The following is a 14332-nucleotide window of genomic DNA, read 5'->3' as shown; positions in this document are numbered from 1 at the left end:
ATGCTCCCAAAAATGGCTCCACAGCATGTAAAAATATAATATAAGCTCTGGCGAACTTGGTTCTATGGTAGGTCTTAAAGGGTTAAATGGGTCATTTTAGTCGATATCATAAAAATTGCCCCCCCTGAGATTTTTTTCAGGAGCCGCCACTGCTACCTACCTATCCATTGTTGTCTTCCATAAACTAATAGCATGGTGTATGTAAAGAAACCTGATAATGTCACATCCAATATCCTGTTTCATGCTGGGAAAAATGTCAGGACTTTTACCTGCCACATTTTCAGAGATATGTACTTTATCTCTTTGTATTGTAACACAAGGTTATCTCTAAATCGCTGGAATGAGAGATTCAGTCAGTTTCGTGAATCTCACATCATGCAAACTTGTCTTGGAAGAGCAGAGTGAAGGAAGCTCCTCACTGGTTGTTTACAAGCAGGTGTGGAAACAAACTTCGGGCGGGTTGAAGAGACTGTGACATTTTCCAAAAGTGACAAAGAGCGTGACGGTTTGGGAAACCCCCGTCGGACATTTGAAACCACAGCAAATCTTTTTGGACAATTTCAAATCCTCAGGATTCAGAGAGGAAAAATAGAAACTAATTTCATTGCCTTTCTAGAAAAGTCTGTGTTTTTTTCCTTTTGTAAAAAAAAAAAAGGCAAGGTGGGTTTCAGTATTAGAGCTGACAGATGCGGGTCAGATAGCTTTAAACCACTGTGACTAACTCCAGTGTTTGAGCCCGCAGGTGTCCCGACTATCTGACAGGAGCTGATAGGTTGATGCAATATGGTAATTGGTTCACCTGAGGTGTGAAAGGCCCTCAGCCAGAGTCAGCGTGCTAATCACACCTGTACACACACACACACACACACACACACACACACACACACACACACACACACACACACACACACACACACACACTTGTTTCCGTCCAGTGATGTCAGGTCTCCTCAGCTCAGGCTGCAGGCAGAAAATGGTAATACAGTTTCTAAGTAGAAACAGTGATTTTGGCCTGCCGGCAGTAGTGGTTCAGTCAGTGGGGCCAGGCTCAAAGGTGGGCCTCTGTGGGAGAGTCACATGGATTATGAGAGATGCTTTTAGTAATGCTATGATGCCCCAGCATTCATTTTCCTCTGTAAACAACCAATCACTTCAAAGAGTAAGTAAACAAAATGATCTTCAGTTTCAACTGAGGCGAATCAGCAGAGAAATACGGCACTGCTTTATTGCTTCTTCTGATTGGTTGCGCAGCCACCAATGCTCACGCTGTCTTTTCACTGTGTTCAAACTACAGAAGTGAAACTCATAAGCTGCTCTAACTCTAAATTTTAGATTAACCAGACACAGTATAAGGATTGCAAATGTCGCTGAATCCTAAATAGAAATCTATGGCACAGTTCTGAAATGCCAAAGATGGAAGCTGTCCTGTCACAACCTCCAGAGGCCCAATCAATAGCTGCATGAGTTGATTGTGTTTGCTCAGAACAGGCTCGCAGCAGCTTTAACTGTGTGCTGACAGACATATTTGTTACTGTAACAAAGGCGTACTTAATTGTCTGTATTCATTTTCTTGGCTCACTATAACCATACAGTGAGACAGAATGGGGAGAAGCCGGTCCAAAGCCAGGAGATGTTATTAATCTCTACCCATTAATAGAGCAGCTTTACTAATCTGAAGAAGTTGTATAATTTATGGGACAAAAAAAGCTTTTAAAATTTAAAGTCACCAAAACTTTGAATGGATCTTCTGATGATTTATCTGGTGAGTGTATTTGGACTGCAGAAAATATGGCAAAATAACAATGAAATGACCCTTTAAGGCAGCGGTCTCCAACCTTTTTTGCGCCACGGACGGGTTTATGCCCGACAATATTTTCACGGACCGGCCTTTAAGGTGTCACGGATAAATACAACAAAAATAAAACTAGTACCGGTACCGAAAAAATAAGATTTATTCATAACACACGTGAAAAGACCCAGGAAAACCAAGTTAATGAAAAAAAAACGATAAAAAAATAACGCTGAAAACCAATAAAAATCCTGAAAACCATACATTTCACACCTGAGCCTAGACTCTCGCGGCCCGGTACCGGTCCGAGGCCCGGGGGTGGGGGGCCGCTGCTTTAAGGCATCTTTTGCCCTGGTTTTTGCTGGAAGAGTCGCTCTCTGTTACTCTTGAAGAGTCTTACTCTTATGTGCTAAGTGTATAAGTGTGAGAGTGGATGGTATTTGATAGCTCACCTCTCTCTGTAGGATTGAGCAGACAGAGCTGATGGATCGATAGTTTTGAAACAAAGTGATTGATTCGATTTATATAATGATGTTGTGTACGTTAAGCTGGTCAGCTGTGTATGCCCACATGTTCAGACAGCTTCAAAACCCCCAAGGAACGTCAAGGAGTCAAAAGCACGAGCTGTTGTATAATATCCCTCTAATGTTGCTGTCATCTTGCCTCCAGTTTAATGCAGCTATATACTTTTGCAACGTAAACAGTTTGAAGCGCTCCTCCATTTCAATTCAGAGGCGCTGAAGTCTCAGATAAACGCCGCGTCGTGTCAACGGGATCCGATTGCACTGTGGAGTCGCTAAGTTCTTTATAGGCTAAAACCTCTAATCCTCACAGATGTTTACATAGCATTTAGCTAGCCTTTCTGACGGACAGGAGAGCCTCTGCTGTGTGTCTCTTTGTGTGTGTGTGTGTGTGTGTGTGTGTGTGTTATGTAAGGATCATTTCAGGTCATTTCTGTGCTGACACAATCGATGTCAGTTTTCACTTTTTGTAGCTATTTCTCGTGTGCTCTTCAGCGTCGCTCTCTGGTTTCACTTATCAATATTTCCATGTGTGCAAAGATCTATAGAATGCATACATTCACTGAAGGCTTTTATCCACAGAGCAGCACTCTGCATCAAGGGCACAACTCATCCTCATTATACTTAACCTTTAATGTCTCTCATCATAGAAGCACAGTATGGACTTTAGATGGATTTTAGATTAAGTCTGGTTTTTTATTTTAATAAATCTGAAAACATTTATCTGATTTTAAGGTTTTGAGTGTATCCTGAATCACAACCTATGACAGTATGACAGCTAGGATACGCTCCAACGAGAAAGAAGATGGATGGATTGAGTTGTCAGTCTGAGAGGGACTAGCAGCTGAATGCTATGTTAACACTGTTTAACTAGGAAATGATAGCATGCTAATATAGCATGTTAATATAGCATGCTAATGTGGCAGTTTCACAGAATTTATGAAATATAAATATAAATCAAACATAGTGAGTTCAGTGAGTTCAGTGAGACTGAAAACTTAAGCTCTGTCAATAGAATAGAATAGAAAACCCTGGGCAGATCATATTTACATATACAGGTAGAGATATATATATAACTGACCCATGCATTTTGCAACTGGCTACCCCATTTACATTTCTTTTGATTGCCCTTTTGATTGCTCTATATTTGCAAGCCACTTTGCAACCCGCCACCAACCCAGCTCTTCCCTTCAGGCTGTCTGACTCTGTTGTCATTGGTGCTCACAGGGTTTTCCTGCTGGTCTTCTCACCTCTAGCTTTCTATGTGTCTGCATGGAAAAGTAGGCAGGTCACATAACGGAGGTGTACTACAAAATAAAGCAAATTATTGCATATGAACTTTTAGTTGCTCTAACAATGGAGTGATCGAAAAGTCTTGCGGAACAGGTCTATAAGTCTTGGATCTCCAGGATGAATATCATTCGCTCTACAGTTAATCATATAATCATAATTAGCCAATATTAATCTCTGGCTCTCTTCCACACTGTGTCTTTTTTCACGTCTCCTTCCCTAACCCTCCAACCAGTTGCAATAGATGGCAGCCTAGTTCTGCCTGAGGTTTCTTCCTGTCAAAAGGGAGTTTTTCTTTCCCACTGTCACCAAGGGCTTGCTCATAGAGGGCTGTCTGATTTTGGGGCGTTCTGTGTATTCAGGGGTCATCTTGATGAACAAAAGACTCCTGAATAAAAGGAGGATCATTTCACTTGACACGCTTCTTTCAGTGCTTCTTACCATTAAGTCATTCATTGATGTTGCTCCACAACATTCACGTCTTGAGTCTTAAACCTAAAAAGTCAAACTCTGTAACTCTTCCAATTCTTTTCCGACGTCGTGTTAGCATGTAGGTGAAGAATGAGACGTTTCCTTGCTCTGATGAAAGGTGTTTGTTGCGTGACAGGCTTCTTCTGTGGTGTTTCCTCACAATAACACACAGTCCTCTGCTGTAACCTATCTAATTTGGTCAGCATAGTCCTGCCCTTGCTAACAGGCACTAGGACAGTGATGGGGAAGACAAAAACTCAGGGATGTAAAATGTTTTAAAGTAAAATTAGCGTATAAACAGAATTTAGGAAAAACATTTTAAAAACTGATGAGCTTTAGACTTGAACAAGCAATTTATCATCAGGAAATCCACATGGACACGGTGTCTCTGTGTGTGTGTGTGTGTGCTGCTTACTCATTACATCTGCCTGGTTGTGACAAAAATAATCATGTGTGTCTCGCGCACACACTCACACAGTCCATGTCATCCTCTCTCTGCTGATGTTACTGTTATTACTGAGTGCTGATGTCGACAACCCCTGTTTGGGAGCCAGCAGCATTCGCACACACACACACACACACACTTACTTGCTGACCCGAGTAGTTTTTCATTGCTCAGTCAATGAATCAGCACGCGCAGACACACACACTCAGTGGAGAACACAGTGTCTAGACCTTAAACTTGCCATCTCTTCGTTCTCACAGACATAACTGTTTGGTGAGGAAGCGAGCGAGTCTGCTGGCTGAACTGGATCTCAGACCTAGATCTCGGCCCACAGACTAACGCCTGTTTCACAACAAAGTGTGGACAGTTAGTCGTGTATAATTTTAAAAAGCAAGATGTCTGTGAAGATTCTCAGTCATCCAGGTCATCAAGGAATTTGCATGATAAGGTGGGGCCAGGTTTCACAATGAACACACCCGAAACTCTGGCTGATTGGGACCCACGCCCAGTTTCACACCTTGGCTCAGGCGATTAGAGGATCATCAGGGGGTCCTTTTGTCCCTGTGTGGGGGGATACTCCCACTAGGTTTATATCTGGGACTCTCCACCATTTGACCTTAGAACTGAAGAAGCTTCTCGGATGAGAGGTGAAACGTCTTCAAGCAACTTAAAGAAGTCCAGACGCTTTTCTTTCCAAGCTCCTTTAACTTTAAAAAGCAAGCTAAACGTAACTCCTCTGATTTGGAGTAAAATCGCAGAGTGCTAGGATTAGGAGATGAAGCAAAGTAACTTACCTGATTAAAGTGTGCTCTGAAAAGTTCAGGTGAGACATGTCTGCCTTTAAGACCCTCCACACAGAACTTGTATAAAAAGATGAATGCAGTCAAACCACTGTTGATGATGTCGCACTCAAATTAGTGATTTGGCTGCTGCAATGCTACCAAGCTTGGTTAGTGGTTCGTATCAGTAAACTATAGAGTTCAAATGCACAGACACTCAATCATTCAAAGTACAGGAGCTCAGACTGTTTGGCAGGAGCCATATTATTGGTCACATGATGTCATTAAAAATGCTCCAAAAGGCCACTCAGCTGAGGTGAAGCCTAGCAAACAGCTCCAGCTGCCTGTGAGGTGGAAGTGAGCCTCAAGTGGACAACAGAGGAACTGCAGCTTTATCATTTCTGTGTTGGTTTCCACTTGTTTTATTTGTCTAATCTTCATATTTTATGGAGACATAAAGCATTATTACGCTGCACTTTATTGTGGCGGGATTACTCGCTACCTGACTGGCGAGTTTTGTTCACAGCCAATGTCAGGACAGCTGTTTGTAAAGTAACCTAAATTTTAAACTGTATTATTGATATTTATTCTCATTGGCCTATTTTCAGTATTCAATACAACCCTCCACTCCCCACCCCAAAACCTAAATAAATTGTACAATGATTAATTTAATAACAAAATGCTAATGAAGCAAATGAGATACAAATGAAAACTAATATATGCAAATTAATATTGTCCTAATTTTCAGAGCAAATCTATGCATATATGTATCTCTTAAAATAATAGAAAGGAAGGAAAACTGTGATCTGTTGATTTCTTTTTAATAGATAGATAGATAGAACTTTATTAATCCCTCGGGTGGGTTCCTCTGGGAAATTCGATTTCCAAAAAAGCACAGCACCGACAGAAGTTACAGAGTTACAGAATATTACACACACACACATATAAATACAGAGACAATATAAATAAAATATACGAAGGGGATAAATAGAATAAATAGGACTAAAAAATAAAAATACAAGTGAATTGCACATTTCAAGTATTGAGGTCTATTGCACTGTTGACTATTTACAAAAGTATTGCACAAAAGGTATTGTACAGTGAGGTGAAGAGGCTGTGCAATAGACTGATTTATGGGAGAAATGTACTTGTACAATGTAATGTAATATGTTTACTGGTTTAATTTAGGTTTTTTTTTTCATGCTTGAACTTTGCCATGATTTCTGAAAGTTGTATGAAGTATTGCTGTGGTTGGTGCACTCCATATGGTGTTCCTGTTCATTTTGTCTTGCATTTAAAAACTTTAGAAATAAAACAGGGGGAAAAAATCAGTCCATGTGTTTTTATAATAAAAATAAATCCGAGTGATGTTCGCTGAGCCTCAGCGTTCAGAGAGTTTACCAAATATTTCTTGCATAATAAAATAAAGCGTTCTGAGAAGTGATGTGATTTTTAGCTGGAGCCCAAAGGCAGCTGCTGACATTTGACAGCTGAACTGTGTCTAACTTGATTAATGTCACTCCGCCTGATGTCAGCACACCGTTACACTCTGTGCACCGATCAGTAACACACACTCTTTAAAAACAGAGCGCTGATAAATGTGACTGCTGAACCCACAGAACATGCAAACTCAGGCAGGATTCAAACCAGCAACCGCCTCTTTGTCCTTTGTCCTCCACATCCTGACCCTCCTCCTCCTTTCTCTTTTCCTTTATTCTTAGTTTTATCTTCCTCATCATTCTTCTTTTATTCTTCCTCTCCTTCTCCGTTACCCCATTTCTTGTCTTCTTCTTCACTTCTCTTCCTTTTTCTTTCACTTCTCCTCTTTAGCCTCCTTCTTATTCTTCTCTTCCTCACCTTCTCCTCTTCTTGTTCTCCTTCTGTTAAATTTGTTTAAATTTACCTTTTTTTCAGACTGATTCATTTCCTCTTAATCTTTGATTCTATGTATTTCTTCACCCTTTGGTTCTGAAAGAGCCTCCTTCATCATTACATCAAACACACACACACTTTACCTGTGTGTGTGTGTGTGTGTGTGTGTGTGTGTGTGTGTGTGCGTGCGTGCGTGCGTGCGAGCGAGCGAGCGAGAGCAAGAGAGAGGCTCTCCTGATGCCAGTAATAATAACAGCATGATTGTTGAGTAGCTAATCAACGCACTACAGAGTTAATGAGCCCATATAAGAGGATCGAGGTGTGTGTGTGTGTGTGTGTGTGTGTGTGTGTGTGTGTGTGTGTGTGTGTGTGTGTGTGTGTGTGTGTGTGTGTGTGTGTGTGTGTGTGTGTGTGAGTATTTTAGAGAGAGGTAACCCCAGAGCCTCTGATTTTCTGTAGCACCCAAACACAGAAATAAAACTGAAGTGAAAACTCACTTTTTAGGAGACGTACATGCACACATTTTTCATACAAACTGGTTGTGAAACACACACAGGCTGAAAAACACACATGCACGCACACACACACACGTGTGTCACGTAGCTTGTGTCACATCGAGGATCCCCTCAGTCTGGAACAACAAGCAGGGAGAGGAGCTGCTGCAAAACACGAACACACACACACAGAGTGGAATAAACCCACACTTTAAATGTAGCAAACACACAGACACACGTGTGATGTACAGCAGAGCGAGGCAGACCCTGGATGAGCTGAGGTCTGCACTGAGAGGCAGACAGAGAGGCTTAAGAGATCAAACCAGAGGAGCAGCCAGCTGAGAAAAAGTCTTATTAGACTTTCTAAAATCACCAAATCAACACTGAGAGACTCTGTCTGTCACACAGGTCTGTCACCAAGTCCTCAGATCACTGCTGCCTAAAAACTCACACCACTCAGCGATGTTGCAAAGAGGGGAATTAGCTTTAAAGTCCGACACTGTTACTTGTATCAGGCTCTAAACGTGCTTCCTTCTGCTGTAAAGCCGAGATTTGAACCTGGGAGTGTATGGGGACTGACTCAGTGCTGGAGACAGCCTCGAGTGGACATTAGAGGAACTGCAGTTCGTGGTACGTTCTGTGCTAGCTTCATCTTTCAGCTGTTTGAAAGATGCTACACTTCATGCTAACTGACACACATGCTAAAGTTAGCATGGCAGGTCAGTGTGCTGGAACGTCCTTTTATTCTGGAGCAGCTGAAATCCTGCTGGTGTTTAAAGAACTTGTGTACTTCAGCAGCAGTTATACGAGGTGACGTGTGTGTGTGTGTGTGTGTGTGTGTGTGTGTGTGTGTGTGTGTGTGTGTGAACCTAACCCAGTCTGAAATGTCCTACCCTTTGGCTAACTCTGCCCTTCATTTAGTTCTTGTATCTCTGTGTGGTTGTGTGTCCTCACCTGACTGTCTCTGTCTCTACCTGCACATGTCCACGTTCTTTCCTTTGTGTTGTGTGTACTTTTGTGACTCAGCTTCCTTTGTATTCTCAGTACTACTAACTGGTTAGAGTAGCTTTGCATGATTGACAGTTCAAAATAAGCCCGATTTCTCTCATCCTGGGGCAGCAAAGTGAAAGACAAAATATAAAAACCTTCTCGTCTCGACGTCTGCTTCAGCATGAGCACATGCTGCTGCCGCTGTCATCGTTCTCCATGTTAAATATGTTTTCACTTCCTGCAGACACAGGCAGAGGCTGTGATATTTCAGAAACACTTCTAGGTCCTTTTAATCATCTTTAATCAAAATAATATGGACACACAGGGCTTTGCTGCTGCATTTACGATCTGCTGCTAACATAAACATTTACAGGAATACCGTTTTGTGATTCAGAGCGTGCTGCTGTAAAAACAGTCTCGGAAAATTATGTGTGTGTTTAAAGAATGCTAACATAAAACAGCGTTGCAGCGCTCTCCCCACGTCCCAAACCTAGCTTACATTCCTTGCTGTGTCTCTTTCAGGTGTTCTCCGGCATCTTCACAGCAGAGATGGTGTTGAAGATCATCGCTCTGGATCCATACTACTACTTCCAGACGGGCTGGAACATCTTCGACAGCATCATTGTCTGCCTCAGCCTCATGGAGCTCGGCCTGTCCGATGTGGAGGGGCTCAGCGTGTTGCGCTCCTTCAGGCTGGTAAATCACACCGATTGTCCCACATTTACCACCAAATTCAACAAAGGGGTGGCTTGAATTAAAATGTTGTTGATCATTACAACACGTAGTTCATCAGCCAGCTGATTTCTGATTGATTTGGAAGGACTAAAAATCCTGAAACCCAACTAAGGATGTAATTCCTGAGTAATTAAATTAAATTTCAATGTATTTTATTTTGAATAAAAATCTAATTTTATTTATCTACAAATACTTAAAGGTAGGTACATTAGAGTAAATGGCTAACAAGTCAGTTTTTACAAGAAACAAAGAAATGCACTTGTTACATTTTGTCAGATCTTAGCAGGAGAAATAGTTTCTAAAACATGTTGATAGAAAGTCACATGGTGTCACATTACCCTCGTACAGGCAGTCTGACATTAGAAAGCACATTCCAATGTACAAACACAAGAACAGCTACATCCGCTCTCTGTTTCATTAGGAATTATTAAAGTGGACATCGCAGTATATTCATAGTCGGGAGATAATAATTAAGCTGGAAACTCAGCTGATGGGCAGCTGAAGGCCCAATGAGACGGCAGTGTTCAGCGGGATGTTTCGCACCTCGCAGAGGACGTGATGATTGGCTGATAATGAGCGGTGTCACTCAAAATATAAGTTCCACTGTGTCCAATTTTGCTTCACCGGCAAACAAGGAAAACAAGATGAGGACAGTAGTGGTCACACACACACAGACACACACAGACACACACAGACACACACACTGACACACACACAGACACACACACAGACACACACAGACACACACACAGACGCACACACAGACACACACAGACGCACACACTGACACACACACAGACACACACAGACACACACAGACACACACACTGACACACACACAGACACACACAGACGCACACACTGACACACACACAGACACACACACACACAGACACACACAGACACACACACAGACACACACACACACAGACGCACACACTGACACACACACAGACACACACACACACACACACAGACGCACACACTGACACACACACACACACACACAGACGCACACACTGACACACACACAGACACACACAGACGCACACACAGACACACACACAGACACACACAGACACACACACAGACACACACAGACACACACACAGACACACACACAGACACACACAGACACACACACAGACACACACACAGACACACACAGACGCACACACAGACGCACACACAGACACACACAGATCCTCGCAGGCTGTCTTCATCAGTCTGCGTCGATCTTTCTAAGTGTCACTCTGGGTATTGTCAGGTTCTACCAGAGGCAAACACACTCACACACACAGACTCGCACACACTAATAAAGCCACTCTGATGTTTGAGCCTTTCTTCTGCGCCGGCCTGGTTTCTTTGTTTTTTCTTCCTCTGTTCTGTTTCTCTTTTGTTCCTCTGTTTTCTCAGCCGTGCTCTGTAATTTTGAATACTGTTTTTTTTCTTTCTCTCCTCTCTCTCTGATGCTGACCTTAATTTTGTTTCATGCTTTCATTGTCTTTGAGTCTTCCTCTCTCTTTCGGTTGATTTATTGAAAATAAAGAGAGAAGTAAAAAAACACCTGTGAGTCCAAAAACGACACAAAGCCCCATCTGTGGCAATATGAGTATGCAGCTTCAGACACGATCGTCAAATGAACTTCAAATAAATAAAATCAGCAATTTTCCTCAAATCTTCGATTTAAATTTCTGTTTGTTTTGTCAGACTTGTTAAAGATCCAAATATCTCTCAATCTTAGAGACATTTACACCATTTACTTCAGACAAACATGACATTTCAGGCAAAGCTGATGAAATTTAGCAGATGAACACGAGGCAACTTGGCTATCATCCTAATAAAAATGGAGGCTAGGCGCTTGGTTACTGCGGAACTGCCGAGCATATTAACCATGACAGGCCACACCAAACTCTCCTCAGAAATCCTGTATTGAAGTTTTACAGACACCCATCATGTGATGTTAATTATTCTTGACATGTGACCATAGGATCAGATGAATAAGGTCCCAACCACACAGGCCTAGAGACCAGTCAGTGACCAATGAGTGGTTGCTAGGGAAAAAGGTGTATTCCCCGTAGGGCTGGGCGATATGGCCTAAAATTCATATAATGATATGATATAATTTGAAGCACGTGCGGTAATAATATATATCACGATATATTCTTTTCTTCTGTATAACGTATTTTCCACACTAAAAATCCTTTAATTTTCTCAAAAATCGAGAGTGTGCCTTATGTATGAATTCTGGTTGTGCTTACTGACCTCAAACCGATTTCTGCGTGCAGAAATCTGTTAAAAAAAATGTTTTAGTACAACTTTGGTAAGCCGCACAGCTTGATGGATTGTCAGAGCATTATGGCTGCCGTAGTGAGGAGCTTCGCGAAGTAATCTGGGTCCAAAACTCCGTCAACTTCAGGTCCCAAAGTCAAACGAACACTGAGAGTTAAAAACGGTCTAAATTCTTTCATCATTTAAAAGAATCATCAGCGTTGCTGCTTTATCGGGTGTAACAATTAAGTTTTACATCGATGCAGCCATGAAAACAGAATTTATTAAATTTAACAGAGACAGAAGTTAACAGGAAGTTAGCTCGCTAGTTTACACCTAAACATTTCATACCATGTTCTGACTGAGAGATTTCTGAAACAATTCAAACGTACAGCTCTGCTATCACTTCCAACATAAATGAAGACAGAAACTAAACAGCAGTGGCCTTTGAGGGGTTACTGAAGTCTGACTACCTGACATATAATGTTGTGCTACATGATTGCTAGCGACACAGCTATGTTAGCATAACATTAGCACAGTGAAGCTGGAGGATGAACGCCAACTTTTTTTCCACTCATTAAAAGTTAACGTGAGGGATTCTGGTGGTCAGGGACAAATGCAATTGCATAGCAGGATGCTGTACACGGGCCAAACTTCAGTCAGGAGAACAACTGAGATTATTCATCCACAATACGAGGTTAGTTATTAATATACTGCAACAACATGGGAATAGAGCAGCTGTGAGAGAATTCAACATTAATGAATCAATGTTACGGAAGTGGAGGAAGCGCAGTTTTTGGCTTTCCCCATATTTCAATTCAATTCAATTCAATTCAATTCAATTTTATTTATATAGCGCCAAATCACAACAAAAGTCGCCTCAAGGCGCTTCATAGATACAGAGAAAAACCCAACAATCATATGACCCCCTATGAGCAAGCACTTTGGCGACAGTGGGAAGGAAAAACTCCCTTTTAACAGGAAGAAACCTCCGGCAGAACCAGGCTCAGGGAGGGGCGGCCATCTGCTGCGACCGGTTGGGGTGAGAGAAGGAAGACAGGATAAAGACATGCTGTGGAAGAGAGACAGAGGTTAATAACAGATATGATTCAATGCAGAGAGGTCTATTAATACATAGTGAGTGAGAAAGGTGACTGGAAAGGAAAAACTCAATGCATCATGGGAATCCCCCGGCAGCCTACATCTATTGCAGCATAACAAAGGGAGGATTCAGGGTCACCTGGTCCAGCCCTAACTATATGCTTTAGAAAAAAGGAAAGTTTTAAGCCTAATCTTAAAAGTAGAGATAGTGTCTGTCTCCCGAATCCAAACTGGAAGCTGGTTCCACAGAAGAGGGGCCTGAAAACTGAAGGCTCTCCCTCCCATTCTACTTTTAAATACTCTAGGAACAACAAGTAGGCCTGCAGAGCGAGAGCGGAGCGCTCTAATAGGGTGATATGGTACTACAAGGTCATTAAGATAAGATGGGGCCTGATTATTTAAGACCTTGTATGTGAGGAGCAGGATTTTGAATTCAATTCTGGATTTAACAGGAAGCCAATGAAGGGAAGCCAAAACAGGAGAAATATGCTCTCTCTTTCTAGTCCCTGTCAGGACTCTTGCTGCAGCATTTTGGATTAGCTGAAGGCTTTTCAGTGAGTTTTTTGGACATCCTGATAATAATGAATTACAGTAGTCCAGCCTGGAAGTAATAAATGCATGAACTAGTTTTTCAGCGTCACTCTGAGACAGGATATTTCTAATTTTAGAGATGTTGCGCAAATGGAAGAAAGCAGTCTTACATATTTGTTTAATATGTGCGTTGAAGGACATGTCCTGGTCAAAAATGACTCCAAGGTTCCTCACCGCGTTACTGGAGGCCAAGGTAATGCCATCCAGAGTAAGAATCTGATTAGATACCATATTTCTAAGATTTTCAGGGCCGAGTACAATAACCTCAGTTTTATCTGAATTAAGAAGCAGAAAGTTAGCGGCCATCCAGGTCTTTATGTCTTTAAGACATTCCTGCAGTTTAACTAATTGGTGTGTGTTATCTGGCTTCATGGACAGATAGAGCTGGGTGTCATCTGCATAGCAGTGAAAATGTATGCTATGTCTTCTAATGATACTGCCTAAGGGAAGCATGTATAATGTAAACAGAATTGGTCCTAGCACTGAACCCTGTGGAACTCCATAATTAACCTCAGTGTGTGAAGAGGACTCTCCATTTACATGCACGAATTGGAGTCTATTAGATAGATATGATACAAACCACTGCAGCGCAGTACTTGTAATACCTACAGCATGTTCTAATCGCTCTAATAGGATATTATGATCAACAGTATCGAACGCTGCACTGAGGTCTAGCAGGACAAGCACAGAGATGAGTCCACTGTCAGAGGCCATAAGAAGATCATTTGTAACCTTCACTAAAGCTGTTTCTGTGCTGTGCTGAGCTCTGAAACCTGACTGAAACTCTTCAAATAAACCATTCCTCTGCAGATGATCTGTTAGCTGTTTGACAACTACTCTTTCAAGGATTTTTGATATGAAAGGAAGGTTGGAGATTGGCCTATAATTAGCTAAGACTGCTGGGTCTAGAGATGGCTTTTTGAGTAAAGGTTTAACTACAGCCAGCTTGAAGGCCTGTGGTACATAGCCGATTATTAGAGATA

At 41.8% G+C, this 14332-nt stretch overlaps 1 protein-coding gene across 2 annotated transcripts in view; it reads left to right on the top strand.

Annotated features, from left to right (window-relative positions):
- Positions 1 to 14332, top strand: part of LOC309714133 (sodium channel protein type 3 subunit alpha-like) — a 279618-nt gene that overhangs the window by 175556 nt on the left and 89730 nt on the right. For both annotated transcript variants that reach the window (XM_082546328.1, XM_082546327.1), the window contains exon 17: positions 9174 to 9347. In XM_082546328.1, coding sequence (XP_082402454.1) covers positions 9174 to 9347 — 174 coding nt within the window. The remainder of the gene's footprint in view (positions 1 to 9173; positions 9348 to 14332) is intronic.

Source organism: Aulonocara stuartgranti (assembly GCF_965226115.1).
Source record: "Aulonocara stuartgranti genome assembly, chromosome: 9".
In the NCBI taxonomy this organism is placed as follows: domain Eukaryota; kingdom Metazoa; phylum Chordata; class Actinopteri; order Cichliformes; family Cichlidae; genus Aulonocara; species Aulonocara stuartgranti.
The sequence above is the reverse complement of the archived record's forward strand: the minus strand, read 5'-3'. Positions and strand labels throughout refer to the sequence as shown.